This window comes from Lissotriton vulgaris, chromosome 3_1 (assembly GCF_964263255.1).
Source record: "Lissotriton vulgaris chromosome 3_1, aLisVul1.2, whole genome shotgun sequence".
Lineage (NCBI taxonomy): Eukaryota > Metazoa > Chordata > Amphibia > Caudata > Salamandridae > Lissotriton > Lissotriton vulgaris.
The window spans coordinates 474,283,472-474,308,605 of NC_141689.1; the positions used below are offsets into that span (position 1 = coordinate 474,283,472).

At 44.3% G+C, this 25,134-nt stretch overlaps 1 protein-coding gene across 1 annotated transcript in view; it reads right to left on the reverse strand.

Moving 5' to 3' along the window:
* SGTB (small glutamine rich tetratricopeptide repeat co-chaperone beta) overlaps positions 1-25,134 on the reverse strand; it is a 134,605-nt gene that overhangs the window by 13,555 nt on the left and 95,916 nt on the right. Inside the window, exons 7-10 of the mRNA XM_086962963.1 lie at positions 24,536-24,674; positions 24,393-24,455; positions 10,222-10,259; positions 10,037-10,120 (exon numbers count right to left, since the gene is read on the reverse strand). Coding sequence (XP_086819089.1) covers positions 10,037-10,120; positions 10,222-10,259; positions 24,393-24,455; positions 24,536-24,674 — 324 coding nt within the window. The remainder of the gene's footprint in view (positions 1-10,036; positions 10,121-10,221; positions 10,260-24,392; positions 24,456-24,535; positions 24,675-25,134) is intronic.

Sequence of the window (25,134 nt, forward strand, 5' to 3'; positions counted from 1 at the left end):
GTCAGTGGGTGCAGGGGCTGTTCCTAGTGTTGTCGGCCACCAGGTATCGTCCCAGGCTGAGGGGGTGGAGCAGAGTATGAGGACCTCCAATTTGTCTGAGTTCAGCTTCAGTCGGCTGTTCCTCATCCATTCGGGGGTGGATTCATTCCTGTGGGGGTTGGTTTTGGCGGTGTGAGGGTCTTTTGTGAGGGAGAGGATCAGCTGGGTGTCGTCGGCGTAGGAGATGATGTTGAGGTTGTGTTGTCGGGCGATGTGGGCAAGGTGTGCCATGTAGATGTTGAACAGCGTCGGGCTGATAGAAGAGCCCTGGGGTACGCCGCAGATGATTTCGGTGGCATTGGAGTGGAAGGGGGGAGGCGGACGATCTGAGTTCTGCCGGAGAGGAAGGATGTGGTCCAGCCCAGGGCCTTCGTGTGGATCCCGGCATTGTGTAGGCGTGTTTGTATTGTGCAGTGGCAGACCGTGTCGAAGGCGGCTGACAGGTCCAGGAGGATGAGGGCCGCTGTTTCTCCGTTGTCCAGCAGGGTCCTGATGTAATCGGTGGCAGCGATGAGGGCGGTTTCAGTGCTGAGGTTGCTGCGGAACCCGGACTGGGACGGGTCCAGGATGCTGTTCTCCTTGAGGAAGCAGGTCAGTTGTTTGTTGACGATTTTCTCAGTGACCTTCGCCGGGAATGGGAGCAGGGAAATGGGTCGGTAGTTCTTGAGGTCCTTGGGGTCAGCCTTGAATTTCTTGAGTAAGGCGTTGATCTCGGCATGCTTTCAGCTTTCCGGGAAGGTTGCTGTCTCAAAGGAGATGTTGATTACTTTCCGGAGATGGGGTACGATGGCTGTGCTGGCTTTGTTGAACATGTGGTGAGGGCATGGGTCTAACGGTGATCCGGAGTGGATGGAGTTCATGATCTCGCTGGTGTCCTTGTCGTTGATGCTGGTCCAGGAGAGCAGGCGGTTGGTGTGGGCGGTGGTCGTGGGGGCGGTGGTTCTCGGGGTGGTCGTGGCATTGAAGCTATTGTGGATGTCAGCGATCTTGTAGTGGAAGAAGGTGGCCAGCGAGTCGCATAGGTCTTGCGAAGGAGGGATGTTGTTGGTGTTGGAGAGTTCTTTCACGATGTTTAAGAGCTCTTTGCTGTTGTGTGCGTTGTTATCTAGGCGGTCTTTGAATGAGGCCCTCTTGCTGGTTCTGATGAGTCGATGGTGTCTGCGGGTGGCGTTCTTGTGGGCTGCATAGCTGTCTGGCATTCGTTCGCGGAGCCAGTTCTTCTCCAGTTTTTGTTATGTTCGTTTGGAGTCCTGGAGGTCTTTGGTGAACCAGGTGGCTTTTCCTGGTGTGGCTGTTGGAGGGTGTCTTGAGCGGGGCGAGGGTGTTGGCGCAGTCGTCAATCCATTGTCTGAGGTTGCGGGTGGTGGTGTTTGGGTCGGTGGAGTCAGAAGGTGGGCTCTGGGTGAGGGTGGTGGTTAGCTGGTCTATGGTGACTTTGCTCCAGCAGCGTCGAGGCATCTGTTGGGTGCGGTGGTGCGTGGTGGGCTTCCTGAAGATGAAGTGGATGCAGTGGCGGTCGGTCCAATAGGGTTCGGTGGTGTAGTTGAAGGAGACGTGGGGGCTGGCGGTGAAGATGGGGTTTAGCGAATGCCGGCGGCATGGGTGGGTGTTGTCACAAGCTGTCGGAGTCTTAGGTTAGCGAGGTTGTCGTTCAGGGTGATGGAGTTGGTGTCGTTGTTTTTCTCGAGGTGGAAGTTCAGGTCCCCGAGGAGGATGTAGTCAGTGGAGGCGAGGGTGTGTGTGCTGATGAGGTTGGCGATGGAGTCGCTGAACTGTGGTCGGGGTCTGGGGGCGGGGGGGCTTTAGACGAGGGTTCCTCTGAGGGTGGTGTTGGGATCGGTGTGGATCTGGAAGTGCATGTGTTTGGCAGTGCTGAGGGTGTCGTCGGTGTTGGTCAAGACTTTGAGGGTGTTCCTGTGGACGATGGCGATTCCTCTTCCTACGCCGTTGGTACGGTCCTTGCGGGTGATCTTGTAGCCTTCCGGGTTGGCTATGGCGATGTCAGGAGCTGAGGTGGGGTTCAGCCAGGTCTCCGTCAGGAAGGCGACGTCTGGGGAGGTGGAGTCTAGAAGGTCCCAGAGTGCGATGGCGTGTTTACGGGCGGAGCAGGTGTAGAGAATGCATCTGAGGTAGTTGGGTTCTTCGGTTGGTGGTTTGGCAGGCCGAGTGCTGTTGAAGCTGCAGTTCCGGCAGGTAAAGGGTCCTTGGGTGCGCTTCGGGGTGGGCCGGTAGCAGTTGTGTTCTCGTCCGGGGTTGATTGCATGGAGGGTGCTGGCATCATAGCGGAGTCGGGCGTTGTGGTGTTCACAGGGGCCAGTGGTTCTAGCGCTGGGCGCGGTCCAGGAGCAGACAGGCGCAGACGTGCTTGCCTTAGGCGTGCCCGCCATAAGAAGAGGCAGAGGCGCAAACCAAGAGGTGGAAACAAGCACAATGAAAACAGGCAGAGGGGCAAAAACTAGCACAGCAAGAACAATGTCAATACAGACAGAAGGGCAGAATAGCGCACAACAAGCACAGTGAAAGCTGCAGAAAAAACAAACCCAGGGCCTACCACTGGCCACGAGGGATGAGGCGCAGGTGGTAGCCTGCGGGTGGAGGTGGGCCTCGAACTGGCAGCAGCTGGGCTGAAGCACGGGCGCAGTCAGATGGAGCTAAGCTGCGTGGGGAGCGACCTGCCTGGAAGCATGGTCAACTAATTACATGTAGTTACATAACTACAGATGTTTGTATACTAAAGATCAGAAGACATATGTATGAATATAAGTGTTCGGCTGCAGGTTTTACATGCAAGACAGAAATATTATACATCCAGGTGTAACCATATAATTCTCTTAAATATAAACATTTCTGAAATCTACTAGCATGCTCTATTATGTTACAAAAAAGAATTGTACAAAAGTACACATGAAAAATATACTTTAAATAATAATTAATTTATGGTATATAAAATTTGTGATATGCGCTGTTACTGACCTCCCACAAGGTCCAACCAATCTGTTGCAAAAAGGTGAATTGGATTCTGGTGGGGAATCCTTGACTCAGTTTTGATAACTTAGCACAAGCAGTGAGGCCCTCTTATGAAAAATGTAATTGTTATATGGGCAACAACAAGCCAATACAACAACTGCCAAGGCACACAGAATGGGTATGCACTCCTCTCACAGCTTTAGGCAACAGATTTCTAGGATTTCAGGGGCCAAATTGCCGTATTGAGGTATATGTGGTATTGATCCCTGCACTGATGCTGAGTTAGAAGGCCCGGCTTTAGCAACAGTTTCTGATGTGGACTGACCGACCTCTCCAGATGCAGGGAATACCAGGGTTCAGTGACCCAGGATGGCGCCAGTAGAATCAGTATCATGGACACTTGCGTCATCTTCCTCAACAAATAAGGAATGCCCAAAAATGTCATGTGGTAGAGGTGGTTTTCGCCTCTAGGTGAGTGGAGTGTCTGTGGTAATGGTAACCTGCCGAAGTGGGTCAAGGAAAGGCCATCCGGGCAATAGGTTGCTGCTGTTCATCAATAGGGTCTCGCACAGAGGTTTGAGAGGACATTAGGTCCTTCAGGAAAACAGGGCCAGCATCTTGCGCACTGTGGTCGATATATTGGTGTATTCTAAGTATTGTCCAGTACTTAACGCAAACAAGTCGATTGTGTGATAAACTGGCCCCCAGGATACAGGTTACCTAGGACAGCACAACCCCCCTCCTGCCATTCCTGTATCAACATAACTTTCGTTATGTCCACAAATGGTATTAGAACCCAGATCGACATGTCTCGTACATGAATCAATGCCCACACACATAAGCAGATCCAGAAGGGTGTGTTCCCCACACAAGCCTCTCGGTAACCTTTTCTCCCAGTTATCCTCCTCATCAAGCCAATGGAGCGCACATTGGAGGTGGGCCGCCATGTAATAAAGCTCAAGATTGGCAACTTTGATGCCTTCCCGTTCCCATGTTTGTTTTTATAGTCAGTACTATTCTGTTCCATTTTATGGCCCTTAGGATATCTATTATTAGGCTGTCCAGCTGTTTGAAGTAACATCTAGGGATCTCATGGAGCACACCCTGTAGAACATAGAGACAAAGTGGTACCACAACCATTTTTTTTTACTAGGCCTGCCCTTCCCATCAGTGTGAGGTCTCCTCAGGACTGGACCAATGCCCGTAGATTTTAAACCACTCTGCTTATATTAATGTCCAGAAAACGTTGTTTCTCATGAGCAATTATGATCCCCAGATTACGTATACCCTCCGAACTTTATGGTAACCCAACCGTAGGGTGCATCGTAGGAATGCTTCCTCTGTGTGGGTGCTGAACAGATGGTCTGGCATTAGGATGTTAGGGATTTCAGGGGAGCCCTGGCATTGCATTTTGTAATGCAACCAACATCTTTCTTGTCAATATCAGAGTTTGCTTTCAGTGGAAGGCTTGACAGGCATCACAGAGAGCCCTGTTGTGTTCCAGCAAGAGGCAGAGGTTACACATACCGTAATCAGACATGGGGCACATGGAGTTGCACCTGTGCCAAAACTGGAGAATTGAATACTGTTCTATCACAGTCAGCCTCTGCAATAACACCTTAACTTGTCGAAGTCCCATTGCTGTCCGTTGTTAGAGGGGGTGTTGGTTTGTGATGCATTGAGAAGCTGTCAAACACAGTGCGTCAAATGTGGGCGCTCAAGCATTGGTGAGGAGTCCTACAACTGGGCACCGAATATACAGCAATTGTTTCCAAAGATGTGAAGCTTTTACCCAAAGAATCAGGTGATGGACACTTCGATCCCAGGGATGGCACTCGAACATCCGACCCCAATGGCGTAACAATCTGATGTGGAGTCTTTGATGTGGTGCATAGTGGACTAAGGAAGAAATCAGAATAAGACTTGTGACTTGATACTTCAAGGCAAAGCAAGTCGCAAACGTCCAGGCTCAACACTAAATGTCAGGAGTATACTGGGCATGTGTATCTACAGCCACACATATTATGCACATGAAGTTACTTGAAATTCCAGTGATATCTCACTTAATATGGGCCATTTAATACAAGCACATTTGATATCTTGTAAATTGATGCAGAAAGATAGTTCTCAATTTAGATTTGCAATGCTCTGTGTTGTAGACTATTTTGTAGTGAGGCAATTGTGACCACAACAAGTGTCTGTTATTTGACTTTTTGTAATGCATGGAGATTAACAATCAGGAACTTCTGAAATTCTGCATTACTAGTCACCTTTCCAGAAATCCTTAAACAGTTTGAAATTCTTGAATTATCTATTACTGTTCATGTGGAATTCAAGGGAGAAGTAAAAGGATATTATGTTGCATACAGGCCAGAAAATTCAACCAGAAAGGTTATATGTTTTAGTGTAGCAGGACAAGAGGCTGTAGTACATTCCTCTCCTTTTTGTGTGCACCCTGGTAGGATATTATAATAACACACTGTTGATACCCTTCAGTAGACTAATTGTAAATGAAAGCAAAACAAAGGTTCTTATGATTACTATAGAGCAAAATTAAGTTAAATTAAAAGTTTAAATTAGGACATAGAGGTAAGGTCCACCAGCTACAAGCCGGCAGAAAACTGAAAAATGCTGGGTGTAACTCTGGGCATTGGCATATCGCTTCACTACATTCCGACATAAAGGTTTTAGTTCACAAAATACATGAGAAGTAACATAATGAAAATGCTTTACACTGGACCATAGTACATCTGTTCTAATTGGATTAACAAAACATTAAAAATGTAGCGTGGTCTAAAACGCAGCGGTAATCAACACAGCAAAGAAAAACAGTATTGTCCCCACACTGAAAATAGCACTGGTTCTCACTAGAGGCACAAGTGCATTTTAAAACCTCAACACTGACTCATGGGTCCATCTGTGGAATTCCCCATTGTACATCAAACACAGGCTACAATGCTGTATTCTTTGTAAGAGCCATAATGAAAGCCAATAAATTACTCCGGGCTGTGCCAAGACTACAGAGAGCCAGATCTGCTGGTTCAAACTTTCCGCCGCTTTATACAACTTGACAGGGAATGCTAAATGAACAAAAATAGATTCTTATTTATACATGTGGTGGTGCAGTAATGGTATTTTTGCTTTTGTGATGCAATTTTACATTGGCTGTTCTCACTCTATGCTCATTAACAGTGAATTGATCAAACTGGCCACGTGGACAAGAATGTCACCCAATAAACACCATTTTTGCTTAGCTGTTATTTCAGCAAGAATAGTAGAGGAAAAATGCTCTTCCTGCTGACACACCTTTCACATCCTCGTTTTAAACTCAGTGTTCTTTAAGATTACCATTTAACCAGTGAAAAATGTCTGCCTGTTTATGTTTCTACATTTCATATGACCTTCGTGAACAGTAGATTTCACACACTTATGGTCCAGAGTTCTTTCAAACCACAGATATCTTGGTTTGTCACTAATTTCATATGTTTGTATTTTAAGTTGTAAACAGTGCTATAGAAAAACAGTTAGTTAGCTTTGTTATTCGATGTTTTAGAGAGTGGGTAAACTCACACACTGAAAGGACAATGTATGCTAATACTATACTTTCGGAAGTCTTTATTCTGGATAAATGATTAACAAAATCTGAACTGTAAATAGTGCTATTCTGTAATTAACTCCAGGGTCAAATGCCAGTAAGAAGGAACTGTAATACAAAAACAGTTTACAAAGTTAGATACTATCCCTATCTTCTCTCCTCTTTGGTATTTGCTAAAATTCTATAGGAGTGTGGATCTGTAGCGAATACACCAGGTTATTTACATCAGGTTATTTACTTTGTAATGACTGTAGGTATTGTCCATGGGCCAATGTAATCCATCGATTTATACCACCAACCTCTTTGGCTCTATAATGCACTGGTTCAAATTAATTAGGTAGCAAAAGCCGACAACAAGGTGTGGTGCTACAGTTCAAGAACGGACATGGGTATACATGTTATCTCTCGTTAGTTCTTCCTTTCTTCTCAAAGTATTCTGGGACCCCACAGGTGTAGGGCAACAGAGTTAACAGTGAAATTCCAGGAGAACCACTGCCAAGGAACTATTATAGTGAAATTGCGCTGGGTCTTACAACGTAATCTCTTAGTCAAGTCATCAAATATTTTTCCCTATTGGTCTTATGGACCTTTATTGTTTGACGTGAAAAATTGAAAGGGAGAAGACATCAACAATATATTTCTAACTTAAAAAGATAATGTGACGCCACAATAAGGACCAGGAATCGCCAAATATGGTTAAAGGCAGGGATATGGAATTCATACAGCCTGATGGCCAGGACATATTGTTTGGGGTCAAGGGCAACAAGTTTGTATGTGTTTTTTGTCCTTAGGATAAGTAGGCCCAACCCCTTACAGCACAAACTCTTAGACTGCCAGTTTACAGTACCACATTATGGATCAGGGAAGGGCATTGTCTACAGTTAAGGTAATATGTGTGTCCATGTGTTAATGCTGTTCAAACTTGTATTTATGGTTCATTAACGCAAAGCCTTTATTATTAGCGTGTGCACTAAAAGTAAATGTTGTAAGCTCGGCCTGCACTACTGACGGTGGTTCCAGTATAAATGTGTACACACGTTTTCAAAGTTTAGTAGTATGAGGCTATGTATAAGGTTCACAGAGTGCTCTCTGATTATATGCTAATATTAGCAGAAGCTTGAAAGCAGTAGTGATGTTTCTTTGCTTTCAAAATAAAATGTTCACAAAAAATGCAAGTAGGAAAAAAAAACATTTAGCTAAACTGCTGTAAGATTTTAGGTACCATATCATTGCAGCATTATTTAGTAACATGTTGATGTATGCTTGTATTTCCCAAAAATATTCATAATGGAAAAACAGTGTAACACGTTTAAATAAGATTATGAGAAACACAAATAAACAAGCATTGGCAAAGTCAGTAGGTCTGAAAATGGTGGTCAGCCTTTTGGTTTTATCAATGCGTGACTTGTTTAGGCATGGTTTTTGTAAAACCTTATTGGTGTGGAAGCTGCTGGGCCCACACCATTCTAACAAGCATTGGCAAAAGCAAAAACCGTTTTGGGTCAGCACACAGTGCCACAGTAGTTCCTGGCACTGATCAAAACTACATTGTGTGCCAATATGCTCCTTGTAAAAGAGAAGAATACTGTAACTCACAGTAAAGCCAGCGGGGGGAGGAAGAGAGAGAGATAGAGAGAGAGAGAGAATGTTATTAAACTCAAAAGGTCATGTGTAGATTTGCTCATGGGAAAATCTGAATGTTTCAAATTCACTTTTCCTCCAACCAAATTTTTTCCCAGCCCTGGAAAAAGTTTTACGTCTTCCACTGTCAGGAGTACATTTCTAACCTTTTTCAGTATGGGAAAAAATTAGAAAAGACCTGGTGAAAACCCTTAAAACATACAAGTTAGAGGGTTTGCACAGAGTCAAAAGGGCATTCCAACCCTTGAACTATTGCTTACCACTACCTTCTGCCCCAGTATGTTGACCTGCAGAAACGTAGCAACATAAGGGAATTGCTAGTATTCAAACCCTACTATGGTACGAGCCCTTGCATAATTAGAGAGGCTATATCAGAACTCCATTTGCTGCCGTAATTTGTCGCTGCATTACATGGCACAAAGGGACAAGTGGATTGTGTTACAAGACAAGTAGGTTTATAGAGCAACCTGCCCCAGGGACAAGTAGATATTTGAGTAAATTCCACACCCCTGGTTAAGGGTTTTATTTTACATTACCAATCAATCCAGTATATACGCAAACCAATAATAAGTTAAATAAGGACAGCAAAACAGGAGATTAGCTGAAGTATTTTAGTAAGTTGGGTCGCGACAAAATAAGATACAGAATAGCGATAGCCACAACAATATAGAAACAGATTAAAGCAAACAGATGTTTCATAAAGAAACTTCCCTTCTCTCTTCTAAACATAAGTTAAATATAGGATCATCTTTTAAGGGTCTCTATTTAGCGAGCATAGAATGTGTGAGCATGATCAGACTTAAGTAGAAGTCTTGGGAAAGGTAATAGTGTTTAGCATTCATCTTCACACTTTCAAGAATAAGGCAGGCAGAGAAGTTTGTAACTTTCAAAGTGTAACTGGAATCTCAGCATATACCAACTGTAAGAACACCAATTCAAAAGTAACAGGAGATTCCGATCCGTCCTTAGCTCCTTTAACACCATCAGGAGCTAACTAAATCGATGCAAAAGTGCATCTGCTACAGCCCTTTAGTTTCCCATTGATCGAAATCAGACTGCAGTTCTCAAACTTGAACATCTCTCTGTCCTGGTACATGATGAACAGACGATCCCTTTCAACATTAATTCTCCACGTTCACTGCTAAGTTCCTACCTGCAGGCATCTCTATCATCAGTCTAATACAAACAATAAGCCTTTCTCTCGCTAACGAGATTCATGATAATACATCTGCAAAGTAAAAGATAACATTTTGTCGAAGCAAAATGCATTTCACTTGAGGCCTGTAGTCATGCTCACTTTAACTGAGCACTTAATATTTACTGCCAATACATGGTTATACATGTACACATATATAATGTCAAGGATAAATGTAAAACATGCGTAAAATAATACATGATCACATATGCAAATATAATTTAAAATATAAGTGTAAAAAAGTGAATAAAGAATACTTGCTTACATGTTAAAACTAAACATTAGTGTATACATTTAAATGGTTCACACATTTTAATGAAGTTAAGGCACACAGTGAATGTAATATATGTTACAAATATATAATTGCATTTCTGTAATATGTAAGTGTGGAGCCTAAATTGTGCTGCTCTAATAGCTTGTTAATAAATGCTCTTTTAGTACTATACACAAGTACTAGGTCAAAAGATTGATAATTATTAACATGCTCATCTTGTTAACAACACTAATAACTAACATTATGAATGTTGTATTGTTTCTGCTATTTTGTGAAACCACACCTTGCTTTAAAGCCCCAGCATAAAAAAAGCTGTCCTACTTACGCTTGTATAAGGCGTGAGAGATCTGTTAGGCCACCTACACCAGCAGCAGGGCCCCCAACAGCATCGGACATCATCCCTGACATTCTGGAACAATCGAGGAGGGTGTGAGCATGTTAGGTTCTAAAGATTCACTGGAATGCTTCAAACACCATCCTACTCCACCACTCTTTAATGTAAACACTTACAGCTGTTGCACATGAGGATTCTGCATTAAACTCGCTGCCTACAAAAGAAAGAATACGTCTTAATTTACAGAAAAATTTTCATTTGTTTATTAACACATCCCTTCATCGGGTGACGCATCTTAATGACAGTAGAATAGCAGTTGTGCTAGTTTGGTACAAACCAGTTCACCATCACGAGGAATAAAACCTGCAAGCTTTAGAGGACGTGCCTCAGTGTCACATAACAGAGGACAACAACATTAGAAGAGTAATTAAAATTAAATATTTTTTTTTACCAATTAAGTAGATGAAATTCCACTCTAAACTCTTATCTCAATCAAATGCTATGATGCTTTCTTGTAATTTATAGCAGTGAAACGAGCACGTGGTTGGCCTACACGACACCCGCTCTGCTTATCCAAAGGTTAACCAGTGTTTCATGCACGCACCCTTGGTTAACGCTTTGTAAATACACTGCAGCTCACAAGTGACTGTCTTATGCCACTGTATCCAATTGTACACCTCACTGTGCCCAAAGTAAGCTCTAGAGAACACTCTTTTTCTTGCAATTAATAAAGTTATTATTATTAGTAGAGATCAGACAAATTAAACGTTATACAATGCTACATGTTACTATGGATCCTATAATATGCTACTGTTATAGGATTCATAGAAAGACTGGGCCGACGTATCTACACTCTACACCATACTCTCCTAGAAGGTGCCTCAGGTCCTCAGAGGCACTAATTTTGCAAGTGCCCAGAAGCAAAACAGCTCGTGCTGGTGGTAGATGTTTTTGCTTTCTTGCTTCTAAACTCTAGAATTACCTTCCTCTGCGGCTGAGGCAATACCCGTCAGAGCCTCCGTTTCGCAAAAGCCTTAAGACTTGGCTTTTCTAGGCCGCCCCCTTTCCTGTTTGTGTCCTCAGCTAGTTTCCGACTGGTCAGCGCTGATACACTCCTCAGGAGCAGCTATTCGCTCTATAAAACGTGTATTAATGGAGATCTTGCAGAAATGGAAGCGTATGTTGTTAAACACTATACTACCATACATGTCGGTATTTCAAAGCACTATTTCAAATTTTTTTTACAGTGCATCTGATGGCTGCACCATTGTATGGGTCTGTGAGATCCCTTTCTTTTGCAGTGATCTAATCAATGAAGTTACTCTCTAGTTCTCCCAAAGCTCTATTGCAAAAAGTGGCACTTGGTTGAATTTTGAGCCTTCAACCCTTTAGTACTATTTAAGCCCTGCCTCTCTTGAATGTAATAATATCATTCCATTAACCTCCCAGGGCCCACTACCGGTCGCGCCACCAGGGCCGCCCAACAATGCGGTATTCTTGTCCCCTCGGATATCCCTGTCCTTGAAACCCCCTCCTCCCTTGAGCACTCTCCCTCCCCTTCTACCTCCACGTCCGCAACACTTGCTCATCTGATGGTGTTGTATCTAAATACCCGCTCCTTAGTTCGCCATCAGCTCGAAGTTTTCCAACTATTGCATGATAGCACCATCGACATCCTCCTCTTAGCCGAAACGTGGCTAACCGAGGACTCAGGCCCCGACATCCTCGCAGCTATCCCTGTAGGTTACTACATTATGCAAGCTAACCGTCCTGCCGGCAAGACCGGTGAAGGGGTGGCGGCCATTATCCGCTCTGAATTTAAATTTTTGGAGCGGACGATGACCCCCATCCCCAAAACTGACTGTCTCACCCTTAAATTTTCCTCACCCAAATCTTCATTTGTCTGTGTCCTAGTTTATAGGCCCCCTGATCATATGCCTCTCTTTTCCCAACTCTTCGGCGAATCCATCTCCCAGCTCTCGATCAATCATGCCAACATCATGATCATTGGAGACTTCAACTATTGGCCATCTGACACCCACGAAAGCCATCTTTCTGCTGAGTTTACTGACCTGTTAGCAGGCATGAATTTTCACCAGCACATTAATACCCCTACTCACTGTAAAGGTCACATCCTGGATCAAGTTTGGACATCCAATCTTGATATCTCCCCTCCCTCCGTACTTCCCTGTTCCTGGTCCGACCATTATTCTATTTCCTTTTCTCTTTATCTTCACACTCCCCGCCCCCCACCTCTTATTAATAACCTATCTGCTCGCAATGTGAAGAAAGCCAACATAACCGATTTCCATGCCCTATTGGCTTCCTCCGTTCCAGCACCTGCGATTTCGGTCGCCGACCAGGCTGCCCACCTTGAAGAATGGCTGTTATCTGCCTGTGACAAAGTTGCTCCCTACAAAACCATTAAAGCTAAGCGTCCCCACGGCGCTCAACGGTGGTTTTCTGATCAGCTTAAGGCTGATAAACTTGCTCTTCTGCAGGCAGAGCGCCGCTGGAGACGCAATTATGATCCTCAGCTTAAACTGGTTTATGTAGATGCCCTGAACACCTACAAAAAAGCTATTCTATCTGCCAAAACAGCCTATTTTTTCCAAAAAATCTTGGATTCTAACACCAAAGACATCTTTTCAATCGTCAACGAGCTTTCCCTGTCTGACAGGATTACACCCCAACCCCAACCAACCCAAACCTTGTGCGACTCTCTGAACTCTTACTTCATAGACAAAATAACCACCATCAAAGACAACATCCCTCCCCCCTCATCACCTCTTCCTTTACCTCTTCCCCCCATGAATCCTAGCCGTTTGACTCAGTTTCCACCAATCTCTCAAAATGAATTCTCCTCGCTTCTTCTCAAGGTTAGATCAGGCTCCCCTAATGACTGCTGCCCCCCTCAGATCCTTAGAGAGGCTTTCCTGGCATGCCCTGGCCCCCCATTAGCCTTGCTCAACAACTCTCTCGCTACTGGGGAGGTCCCTCGTTCCTTCAAACAGGCAGCTGTCATACCCATCCTTAAAAAAACCAATGCTGACCCTACCATTCTAAGTAATTATCGTCCCATTTCCCTCCTCCCCTACTTGGGCAAAATTCTGGAGACCTACGTTACCCGCTGCCTGAGTACCTTCATCGAGAATTCCTCCTTCCTGGATGCCCAACAAGCTGGCTTCAGACCCCTCCACTCCACCGAGACCGTCATAGTGGCCGTCATGGATGCCCTTAGGAAAGGTGCCGACAATAACATCTCTCAGGCCCTTGTCCTCCTGGACCTGTCGGCTGCTTTTGACACCTTCGATCATACTATTTTGATCGACCGTGCCAACAACGCCGGCATCCAGGGGGTGGCCCTCAACTGGCTCAGATCAAGCAGTTCACTTATCTACCTTTTCTGCGCCCTATTCATCTCTCACCTGCGGGGTCCCTCAGGGCTCCGCGCTCTCACCCTTACTGTTTAATTTGTACCTACAGCCCCTTCTTGCTTCCCTCCTTAATACCCCGGTCACTATTTTCAACTACGCAGACGATCTTCAGTTAATTTTTCCCATTGACCCTCTTCCTTCCTCCCGCTCCAACTTTCAATCTACTATGCTCAACATCGCAGAGTGGATGCTTCACAGCCAGTTAAAACTGAACCCCACAAAAACGGAGCTGGTACTTGTAGGGGGCTCCACTAATCCGTGGAATTCCACCTTTTGGCCCTCTTCCCTGGGGACCCCACCTAGCCCGGTTAGCACTGTGAAGAGTCTGGGGGTGGTCATCTCTGAGGACCTCTCTATGAGGCCTCAAATCAACGCAGTCACCTCATCCTGTTTTTTCCATCTAAGGCGGATTCGTAAAATCAGCAGGTTCCTCACTAGAGATGCCCTAATTCTAGTCATCCTAGCACTGATCACTACCAGACTCGACTATGCCAACACGTTGTATGCCGGAATTCCATCAATCCATCTCCACCGGCTACAACTTGTCCAGAACCAGGCAGCCCGCCTGATTTTCCGCCAGCCAAAATATCAGCATGTCACCCCTCTTCTGCGTAGCCTTCACTGGCTCCCCATCACTAAACGCTGCATCTTTAAACTGGGCTGCATTACTTTCAAAGCCCTATCTGATCTAGCCCCTGCATTCATTTCTTCTTGCCTGACACGGTATGTCCCCCACAGAGACCTCTGCTCTGCAACTCTTAATCTCCCTGTCACTCCCAAAACCAGACGGAAAAAGCATGGTGGTCTGAGTTTCTTGGCCATGGCCCCCACCACCTGGAATTCCCTCCCAACTGCACTCCGCCTCTGTCCCAACTACGATCACTTTCGCAGACTGTTAAAGACCTTCTTGTTTCAGTCAGCACTTGAGTAACTCCTCCACCCCAGCTGCCGTTATGTCAAGAGCGCCATGAAACCGTTGGTGAACGTGCGCGGTATAAATATTTTTAACGTAACGTAACATGAAATTATATTTCCCTCATATTAATAACTTGGCCAACATTCCAAAGAAATGTTTTTGTAATGCTCTTTCTGGTGGATACTCTATCTAACTGCAGATTCCTCTACTTCAGAATATTGGAAGACGTGAGACTGGATCCAGCTTTTCAACAGCAATTGCTCTTGTGCACCGGTGGGTGGCACCATTGGGCTCTAAAATGGCCTTGTCCTGACCTGGAATTGACTACATGGAGCCACAAATAGGTGCCATCCCTGAGCGCTGACATCCGTCTTGCACTTTTTTGCGCCCTGAGACACTGACAAATTGTGAGAGATTGGAGGAGACTGTGTGCCAAAACTGTCTTGGGACCTTTTTACTATCACCTGAGTCCACTCCTCAGAAGACGGAGGATGGGGTCAGTGAGGAATCTGTGGCGAGAGTATCCATATGAAAGTGCATTAGTAAAGGTTAGTGATTTGTTCTTCTGATGTATACTTCTAACCGCAGTTTCCTCACCTTTCGAATAGATACCCAAGCACTAACTCCCAAAAGTTAGGGGGTCTGAGGAATGGACTCATACCGGAAGGTCTTGCAGAATCAAACTCGTTTAATGGCCCTCTCCGTTGACTTGACTGTCGATACAGTAGTGTTTGGTGAATGTATGTACAGATGCCCTTGTAGCAGCCTGGCAGACATCTAGCACATTATAGAAGCATTTGTAGTTCTGGTGGAATGATCCCATATCTTATTGTTTGCTCGGCAGTCTGTTTATGTACTGCCTCCCCTTTTTAGCACTGGCAAAGTCCTTGAATAGCTGACTATCGACTTAGTATTCTTTTGTGCACTCAGTCTAAAAACTGAGGACCCTCCTCAGATCAATACAGTAAAATCTCTCACCCTCTTTTGAGGGATGTTGCGGAGATAGGAAAAAGGAGGATGGGTGATGGATTGATCCACATAGAAGCGTAATACAACATTTGGTAGAAAGGAAACTTGGGTTCTCTGCACCAATTGTGAGGAAAGAACGTAGTGAGGTTGTTCTGACAGTGCCTGCAGCTCACTGACATGGCATGCTGAAGAGACAGCGAGAAGAAATACTGTCTTGATAGTGAAAAGCAGTAGAGAGCAAAAGTGCTTGGGCTCAAACATAAGGAACAAATTAAAGTTCCTTTGAGGCATAATGAAGGGCTTTGGTGGGAACATATGCGTCAATTCTTCCTAGAGACTCAACACAACGGATGTCTTTAATACAGAATGATGGTCAGACAAATATAAAAAGGCCAAAAGACACGACGTAACTTGTAACTGTGCCTACCGCAAAGCCTTGCTGGGTCAAAGATAAAAACAAACAACAGAACATCAGATAACTTGGTCTGTAGAGGATCAAGCTGATAGCCCCAACACCAGGCCATACATTTCTCCCACTGCCCTGATTAGATGGATTTAGCTGAAGAGTGCCTGTCTGCAAAAACCACATACGCTAAATCAGCTGGCAAGTCCAAATAACTCCATTGTCGCCATTCAATCACCACACATAAAGGTGCACATTGTTGAGATTTGGGTGAAGGGCAGTGTCTTGTTGCTGAAGCTGAAGGTCCTACTAAAGAAATGAATGGATTGGAAGGCAAATACTCAGGCTCAACAGGTTGGGATTCTGAACCCTCCTGTGCCAATCTGGGGCTAGTAAAATAACTTGGAACTGGTCTGTCTTGATCTTCCTCAGACACAAGGGGGTAGCCGTGGAGCGGTCCCACAGCAGAGTGAAATACATCCCTATCGATCCTCTTGATGGGGACTGGCAGGCTGGTGAAATGAAAGCCTAGGGAGTGGGCCATAAAGAAGCTAACTTTAAAACACTTTTCTATAGAGATTGCTCTTTCTACAAAGAGTCTGGATCCATCAAAGGTTATGTCCATCAAGGATGCCTGAACATCACTGGAAAACCCAGCAGCTCACATCCAGACATGACACCTGCTCATGACACTGGTGCCAGTGCACGGCCTACACAGTTTACTGTGTCAAGGCTGGCCCACAAGACCTATTTTACAGCATCTTGTCCACCCTGAATCGCTTGGACAAGGGCGTTCCTGAACTCGTCAAGGATAGCATGCAAGTATTTGCTGGCTATGTCACAAAAGATGTGTGTTTAGGCCTAGGAGACAGCAGAATGTAAGGTTCAGACAGCCAGATTGGCAGAAGAGAATACTCATTTGTCAAAAGTGTCGATACACTTTGATGGCCTATCTGGCAGTGCAGAAGAAAAGACGAGTGAGTTGACCTTGCTCATGGATGCAAAGACCACTACACGTTCCAAGTTTGGGCGCTTGGTTAGAAAAGCCAGGTCTTGAGGGAATGGGCTAAGTCGTCTAGACACTGGGAGACTAACTGGGAAAGATGAGCACTGCTTCATCCGGGAGGGCATGAAAGTGGGTGTCAGGGCATCCCTAAATGGTAGTAAAGGCTCAGATGTGGCGGGCCAGGTGTAAGCTATCTGTCAAAAAGTTTGCTCTGGCTTCATTTGTAAGTCGCAGCAAGTCAAATACTTCCACTGCCCTGCAGAGAACAAATGTAAAAGAAGTGCTTTTCTCTTTGGCTAAGCCTGGTGGAGATTTTAATTCATTCATAGGAGAGGTGTCCAAACCACTAGCATTTCGTTAAGTCAAGGTATAATTCAGCACCAGTGCATGGAGAGGGGAGTTAAACTGTCAGACTCATGTTCATCGAGTGACATGTTCTGAAGCCCCTGAAGTGCATCTGAATCCTACCTAAAAAGGGCCCACAGCCTCCTGTAGTGCTGCAGTCTGATGAGAGGCTACATATCTTCCAATGTTGAAGACTGCCCTTTAGTAATTTCATAGCACAATATAGGTTGAGCATGGCCGATGTCACCTCCGGACAGAGATTGGTGTTTGGACTGGATCTGAAATGTGCACGCTAATAAACATAAGTGATACCCGATATTCTAATCAAGAACCATAGGTTAATAACTGAGGTACAAACAACAGTGGTTAACTCTGGTCTTGTTTTAGAGAAACAGTAATGAATGTGGTGAATGTCTGACTCGTCCACAAATTCCTGGACAGGTCAGAAAACCACCAACTTTATTAATGTATCTTTAAATTAAACGCACCGTGAACCACTCTTACTTGTACCACTGGGGCCGTGGTTGGCACTGCGCCTGTGTGGAAGTGTAGGCCAGTAGAAAACTAAAATGAATCCCAGCAAGGTCAGATGACAGAATTGCAACCAGTGACCCCCGCAGTTCCATGGGGACCAAAAGAGCTCCAGATGGACCCACCATTTCCTTGAAAATCTGCAGCACGCCCTTTTTGAAAGCTTCTCACTGCTGCAGGGTCGTAGACAGCCCCGTCAACATGTGCATACCAGCACCAACCCCGGGATGGACTCAGAGACAGGAGACACAAGAGGAGTTGGGCCCCGGAGTACCGACTGCAGGTTTCTCACCTGCAAGAGAGTGGCAAGTTGGGATACATTTCGTTTGGCCTTCTAGTGCTTAGGCGTGACTTGGATTTAATCTAAAGAGAAGATTCAGAGCAAGTTCGGCATGGAAGTGGACCCTCTACCTTCAACAGATGAGATATTGCATTATTTTTTGTAAAATCTGTTCTTGTTCCACAACATAGAGTTTTACTTCCGGCTCCCCGTTGGCCTTTAAGTAAATCAGGAATCAGCTATCACACAACTCTTAATCAAAAACGAACTCCACATAGGCAAATGTCGCATTGATGTGAGATCAACATCCACGTCCAGCAGTTGTAGCACAGGTTAAGACTTGCTTTCTCGAGGGAAGACATTTCCCCATGGAAAGCTGTCTTTTGAAATTTTGGCTTTGGTATAACCATCAACCTTGGGAGCATACCTTCAGATCCAAGTCGAAGGGCACAAAAGAAAGGAACTGACATTAGCATGCAGGGATGGCGTCAATTCCATTTCTGGGCAAAGTCACTGAAAGTTGCATAGCGTCCCAACTCGCTTCTCACATTCAAACAATCAACCTCCAAGACACTCTTCAATCCGATTTCTACCAAGGCCACAGTACAGAAACTGCAATCCTCCAAATAGTCAATGACTCCCTTAGAATCCTCGACTCCGGTAACCCTTGCCTCCTAGTCTGCCTGGACTTGTCTGCTGCATTAGACACTGTTAACCATCTGGGCTTCCTTCGCACTCTTGAACAACGCATGGGATGTCGAGGCACAGTGCTAAACTGGTTTTCCTCATGCCTAACTAGCCGTTCCCAAACTGTGAAAATGGGCAAATCGATCTCGAGACCAGTCAGTGCACATCAAGGAGTCCCTCAAGGCTCGATCCTCTCCCCAACTCTCTTTAACCGCTACCGATAACCACTATGTGTGAATCTCAGAAACTCTGGGATTCTCTTCCACCTCTATGCTGACAACACTGAAATACAAATGAAAATCTCATCCCTTGAAGCTATTGCCCTCCTTTCAATCATGCTCCTAAAGATTAAAAACTGGACGTCGAACCACCATCTAAAACTCAATCCAACTAAAATAGAATTCCTCTTGATTTTTCCTCTGAAAGCAAAAACCCCAGAACGGGAATTATTGGCTAACTGTCCTGTCCTGCATGGTTGCCGTGCCATTTTCCAGAGTGCTAGATCACTTGGTATCACCCTTGACAATAATCTCAATCTTCACAGACACATCACAGCCATGGCTAAAAGCGCACAACACCATTTTAGGCAGCCTTGGGGCCAGCGGCGGTCATTGCTGGTAGCGCCGATCGGGGGGGAAGGGGGGCGGGGGGGGGGGGATGTTGACATACGACAGAATAGGATTTATTTATTTAATTTACCCTATTCTGTCGTCTGTTGACTTCCTCCCTCCCGCCGCTGCCCCACCCCTGCCTCACCGCACTTACCTGCACCGACCGAGACAAGATCTCAATACAGTGGTGCCGTCTCTCGTTCTCTCCAGACTATGGTATTGCCCTTCTCTCAGGCATTCCCAAAGTTCACCTAGGACCACTGAGAGCAACACTACATGCAGCAGCTCGATTTGTTTTAGGTTCCAAGAAATTTGACCACATTTCCCCTGCCCTGCTCACCCTCCAATGGCTTCCCATTAAAGCGCGGGCCCAATTCAAAACTGCCTGCATTTCCCAAAGAGCACTGCACTGCTCTTCACCCTTCTATCTAAACTAGAAACAGAAAAATCTATGGAGCACATAGGGGTTCCAGAAATGCCCAATCCCTGCTCCTGGAACATCCCATCTTCTATCAAGAATGGTACATGTGCCGATCATTTTGCACTAGTGCCACAAGAATTTGGAACTCCTTACCTCCCTCCCTCCGCCTAACCACCGGCCTCGTCACCTTCAAATAGTACCTCAAGCTCCGCCTATTTGACAGACACTGGTTAATCACCCTCGACCAAACTTATATACTCTCTCCACCATGATATGAGCTACCTTCGGTATCTGACCCCACCATCTTAATCGATGCTTGAACTATGTACGACCTCTGACTAATCTGCTGCAATCGTCCTAGTCGCATCTACTGATGCAAATGTCTGAATATAATTATTGTAACTGTAACTCGCGGTACACTTGTACTCTGCTATTGTTATAAGGTGCTTTGATGCCTTTGGGCCATGTCCGTGCTATATAAAATACAGAAATAAATACAAATATGTGCTCAACGTTGTCATATCCTGGACAGCGCATGGCTGATTCAGAGCCTGAAAGCACAACCTACTGGCATTTAGCTGCAATTGCTGTTGAAAATCGTGACCCAGTCTGGGCCTGAGAAGGTTCTAATTAGGAGCATGAAGAGGAGCCTTCAGAAAGGCCACTGAAAATGACTGGCACCAAAATCGTGCAAGGACAGCCAATAGGGCAAAGGATACTTTTACTGTCATGCATCATATATCTTGATTTTATGTGGTCAGTAGGATGAAGATGGCCTTTATAACAACTAATATGCAATAAAAGGACCAGAAAAGAAGACTAGTGATGGAGCAAGGTTTCACACGTAAAGTGACTTGCTCGTACTCAACCATCTCGATAATAATATTAATGTACTAACTAACATGTTTTGTCTTATTAATATTGCATTACACAACATATTAGGCATCTAGGGGAAGCTTGCCAATGTGCTTTTACTAACTATAATCCGCTTGCACTAAAATGGCTGCTGCTACGCAGGATTTTCTACTGCACATTCGTTTGTCATGCCCACGTGACATGCTTGGTGGGAAAACTTTTGCTTCTGCGCCATAGAATTAGAATGGCTGTTATGTGTCCTAACGTGCAAGAAGCTTGCATCGCTGCTTTGCTAAGCTGTTTGTTTTCGCTTAATATTTAATGCAATAGTATAAAATAAAATAATGGGAATAGAGTAGAAAGAAGTGGTATAAAGTGCATTAATTTATTCAGTGTTTCTAAAACTGTTTCTTTTCTATTTTTACATGGTACAAAATTACGGGCCTAAATGCTTTGCTGAAATCCATCTTTGGAAAAACTGCGCCTGTGCGACAAGTCTTGAAGCCACAGAAGCTGTAGCCTTGAATCAAAGCCAAGACGGACATGGAAGGCGGAGAAGAATGAACTCCTTACCTTGCCAGAGGAAGCTAAATTGATTAAATGTTTTAAAATGATTATTGATACATTTCACTACCGGGCGGAATAAAGAACATGGTAGATAAAGTTATGGGAGGGAACGACTTGAATACATGATTGACAAGTTGCTTCTAGAAAAGTATGGTGTGATGGCTACTCCTCGTTCTCTGTCCAATAAAATTGTGGGATTCACACATTTGCAACATTTGGGGGTGGTACACTGACCTGAAAAATAGTATAACTAGGGTAGGCTTAGTTAGTTAGATTGTCCGACTTGTCCAAATAGCTGACCTATCACTGATCCAACGCACTCAATAGGTGATTTGAGAGCAGAGTTGCTGGCGGAGCACTGTGTCAGAAGATTCGATAACCCAATCGGGGTTCTGGGAAGGAGATTCATGACCCAATTGGGGTTCGACTGTTAGCTGCAGAGAGGGTTTTACAACGCTGGTGTTTGAACTTTAACTGTGGTGCTGGTCTTAACCTGCGGTGGTCCTATCCTGATCCAATTTGATCCGTAACCTGTCCTGATTCTGGCTTGCAACTGTTCTTTCCTGCTGGCACTTATACTTTGGGATTCTTATTCTTTGACTCTGCCTATGACCAGGGTTGGTCCTCACACCGTTCTAGGTAACTATAGAGTCTGGGTTTGTCATTGTACTGTTTTCCCTTTTCTCTTACCCACCCTCTGTTTAAATGCTTAACGACATTTTCTCTCCAAATCATTTTGAAATGTTTATGTTTTAAAATCTGCATTAGTCTAAACAAAATAAGAAATACATTTGAGTTTTACGTTTTTATAAGTTTTCAAAGATCTTACTTAGAGAAAGATTTTAAACCTTTCCCGATTTTGTGGTCATTTATGAAAAGCTAAATGTTATTATTGCTACCTATTTTCTCTCTAACTCCCTTAGATCCTTTAGGACTAAAGGTATCAGTGACTTGGATTGGTAAGATAAATGGTAAAAAAATCAAAATGGTAAAAAAAAACAATTGATTGAGTGTAGGTTTACCTGTTTAATGTATATATAAACATATGGGCCCAGATGAGTATGTTGAGCAGGTGAGCCCGCGCTCTATCACTAGCACAGGCATAATTGGGGTTCTTAACAACTAAGGTCAGGTATTTATATAAATGTCTATTTTTGAGTAACTGAAGATTGGGACATTATTTGATGTTGTTCTCAATGTGAACCTTATACATAGAGTAGACCACACATCCAAGATATTTGACTAAATAAACTGAAAGTGAAGGACTGTTACTTGGATAGCTTCAGGGAGGCAACATCAAGAGGAATTAAGTATTTGTGGTGCTAAGTTTTAGGAAGTTGGCCGCCGCCAACATTGGAATGATTCAAGACACTGCTTCAGGTGTCGGATGTCATTTGCTGAAACAACACTCTAAAACACAGCTGTGTGCATTCAGGATAGTGATGAATGCATACTTCTGAGCAGTCAGCCTACCTACCAGTGTCTCCATGTATTAATTAAATAAATTGCAACAGAATCGATACATGAAGTGCTTCGTGCCACGAGGAAGTTGGGAAAGACTTTGATTTTATTTGAAAAACGGGTTCCTGCCCACTAAAATAAAACCAGTCAAGTACTTTGTCCAAAATGTCAATGGAACTGAAGAGAACGGAACTCATCATCTAGACTGGGTGAAAAGTCACTTAAGGTTTAGAAGTACAATGTAAACAAGCAGAACTATCATCCATGGTGTTCACAGTGCTACTCACCACCAGAAGTGTGCCTGACTCAGTGATGTACAAGAGACGGAAAAGTACCAGTAGTGACAATAAAGGTTTTCAGGTGACACACGAGCATGAGGATGGGTAATCATACATTTTAAAACTTTCCATGGCTATGAATACCTGAGGCGCAAGCTTGTTGACCAACAATGGTATGAGATCTGTATTCAGTAGAGGTGGGGGGGTGCCTAGTGCCATGGTGGAGAAAATGAATAATGAGGCAGTACCACAATTTGCATGTATGCCCACAGAGGAGGTGTGGATGAATATATCAGAAGGAGTTCTGAGCCCTCTATTCTGAGGCATCTCAATAATCTGGCAAGAAAGACTACATAGCACTTGCACCTCTTAAAGAAAATCAAGAACTCCATCCCACCAAGACTTCAGACCATCTTTTAAGTTATAGTACTCTTCCAAATAGACAGAGGCAATGCAATGTTAGCAGGGCTATCCAACTCCACAGTCTCACTACTTAACAACCTTCTTAATGCTGCATCACAACTGATCTCAAACAAAAGAAAACCAGATCACATAACTCTAATCCTAACGCAACTACACTGTCTATCACTAGAATGATGTATCAATTTCAAGCTCACCTGTACAACACAAAATGCGCTACACTCTTGGCCTCCATGCTAACCGCAATAAAAACTCCACACCTTCAGGGAGACAGACCCTAACTAGAGGAAAACCAAGTTTGACACAAAAGGTTGCAAAAACAAACAATATCAAGTCTGCAATTGAGGATTTTTCCTGCCTAGCCATCGGACTATGGTCCGAAGTCCTAGATATCCAGAATATTTCCAAACCTCCTAACCTTCTGAAAGCACGACTCCTGGCACTGACTATGATGAGATATGACAAATGCATCCTGGGTTCTTTGCATGTCATGAGAAGCTGCTTATGTCCATCAATTTCTATATCACCACCATTGGAACCCATTCAATGAATGCGGACTTCAAGGAAGATCAATATTCCTACATTGGGCCGTTCATAAAGAATCACTGTGATCATATGTACAGCATGCCTCAAATGATGGTTAGTCTCAGTACGGATGGCTTATAATGGCCCGTTTCTTAACGGGCTCCTTCGACATAGAAACATGTTGTAATCTAGTAAGTGATTAATGCATCCTCTCCGTTGCTGCCTTTGCCTTGCTGCTCAGTCTATGTGATGTCATCAGAATATTGAGAGTGTTTGAGTGGAAAAAGGAATCAGTTGGTGTGGAAGGGCTGAGCGGCAAGGAGGCTGCTCCTGGTGGGGCATTGTATGAGGCCTAGCATGAGCCTTAATATGGATCCTAGTTGAAGAATAAAGCTGAGATCCTCTGGACTAAGTAGCTTTCATGTCCTTGCAACACAACACCCGCTTCTTCTGGCTGCATGGGCTTCGTAGGACATTCACTTAAAACTCTCACTCTCATAACATCCGGAATAATTGTCAGCTTTTCCTCCTTTGTTGTTACATTTCAGTGGGTGCTCCTCTGAATACTCTGCACTTTGTCCTCACAGTTATTTTATAGTGAGCCCGACTCTCTCCCTATTCCGTAACATACTCACCATGCTAACGAAGGCTGGGTTGCTGATGAGGCTGGCCATGTCAAATCCAAATGCAGACCCTGTCTGAAATGAAGAGCAATGTCAGGGTCAGAAAGTAATGATGAGAGCTTTAAAGTGTGAACAGATGCAACAGCATAACTTACAGGGCTTGAAATCTCTCTCAATTTTTGTTGTGCAGTCTTTAAATTTGACTTGTAGGTGTCATTTTCTGGTTCTAGGTCCAGTGCCTTTTGGTAGCTGGTTATTGCTTGCTCATATTTATTCAGTGCAGCCAAGGCAAGCCTACGAGTGAAAACATTCTTTGAGAAGCAGGGATATGAATCGATACAGCTTCACATGCAAGTGAGATCAGGGGAGATGTTTTAGTGCACTGCAATTAGTAAAATTCATTGGTGTTCGTCTAACCCGGAAACAATGGCTATTACTAACGTATGCCAACATACGCTTTTAGATGCACTTGCTGGAGCGAATCCCTTCATTCAAAAAATAGAAACACATTCAAATGGAAAGTACAAAAGTTTGTGCAAAATAACTCTGTAGTGGGTAGTCATACTTAGTTGTTGAACGCATACAAGGGCAATAACAAGGTGTTGAATTAAGTTGGCCTATCAACGTATGCCATACTAACAGTGATTTAAACATTAGTATTGAAAGGCCTATTTTTCACATTGAATCTTGTTTTGGATGATATGTATTTCTCTCCCACTGCAGATGTTGTAACTTTCCAGATTTCTCCTGTTAG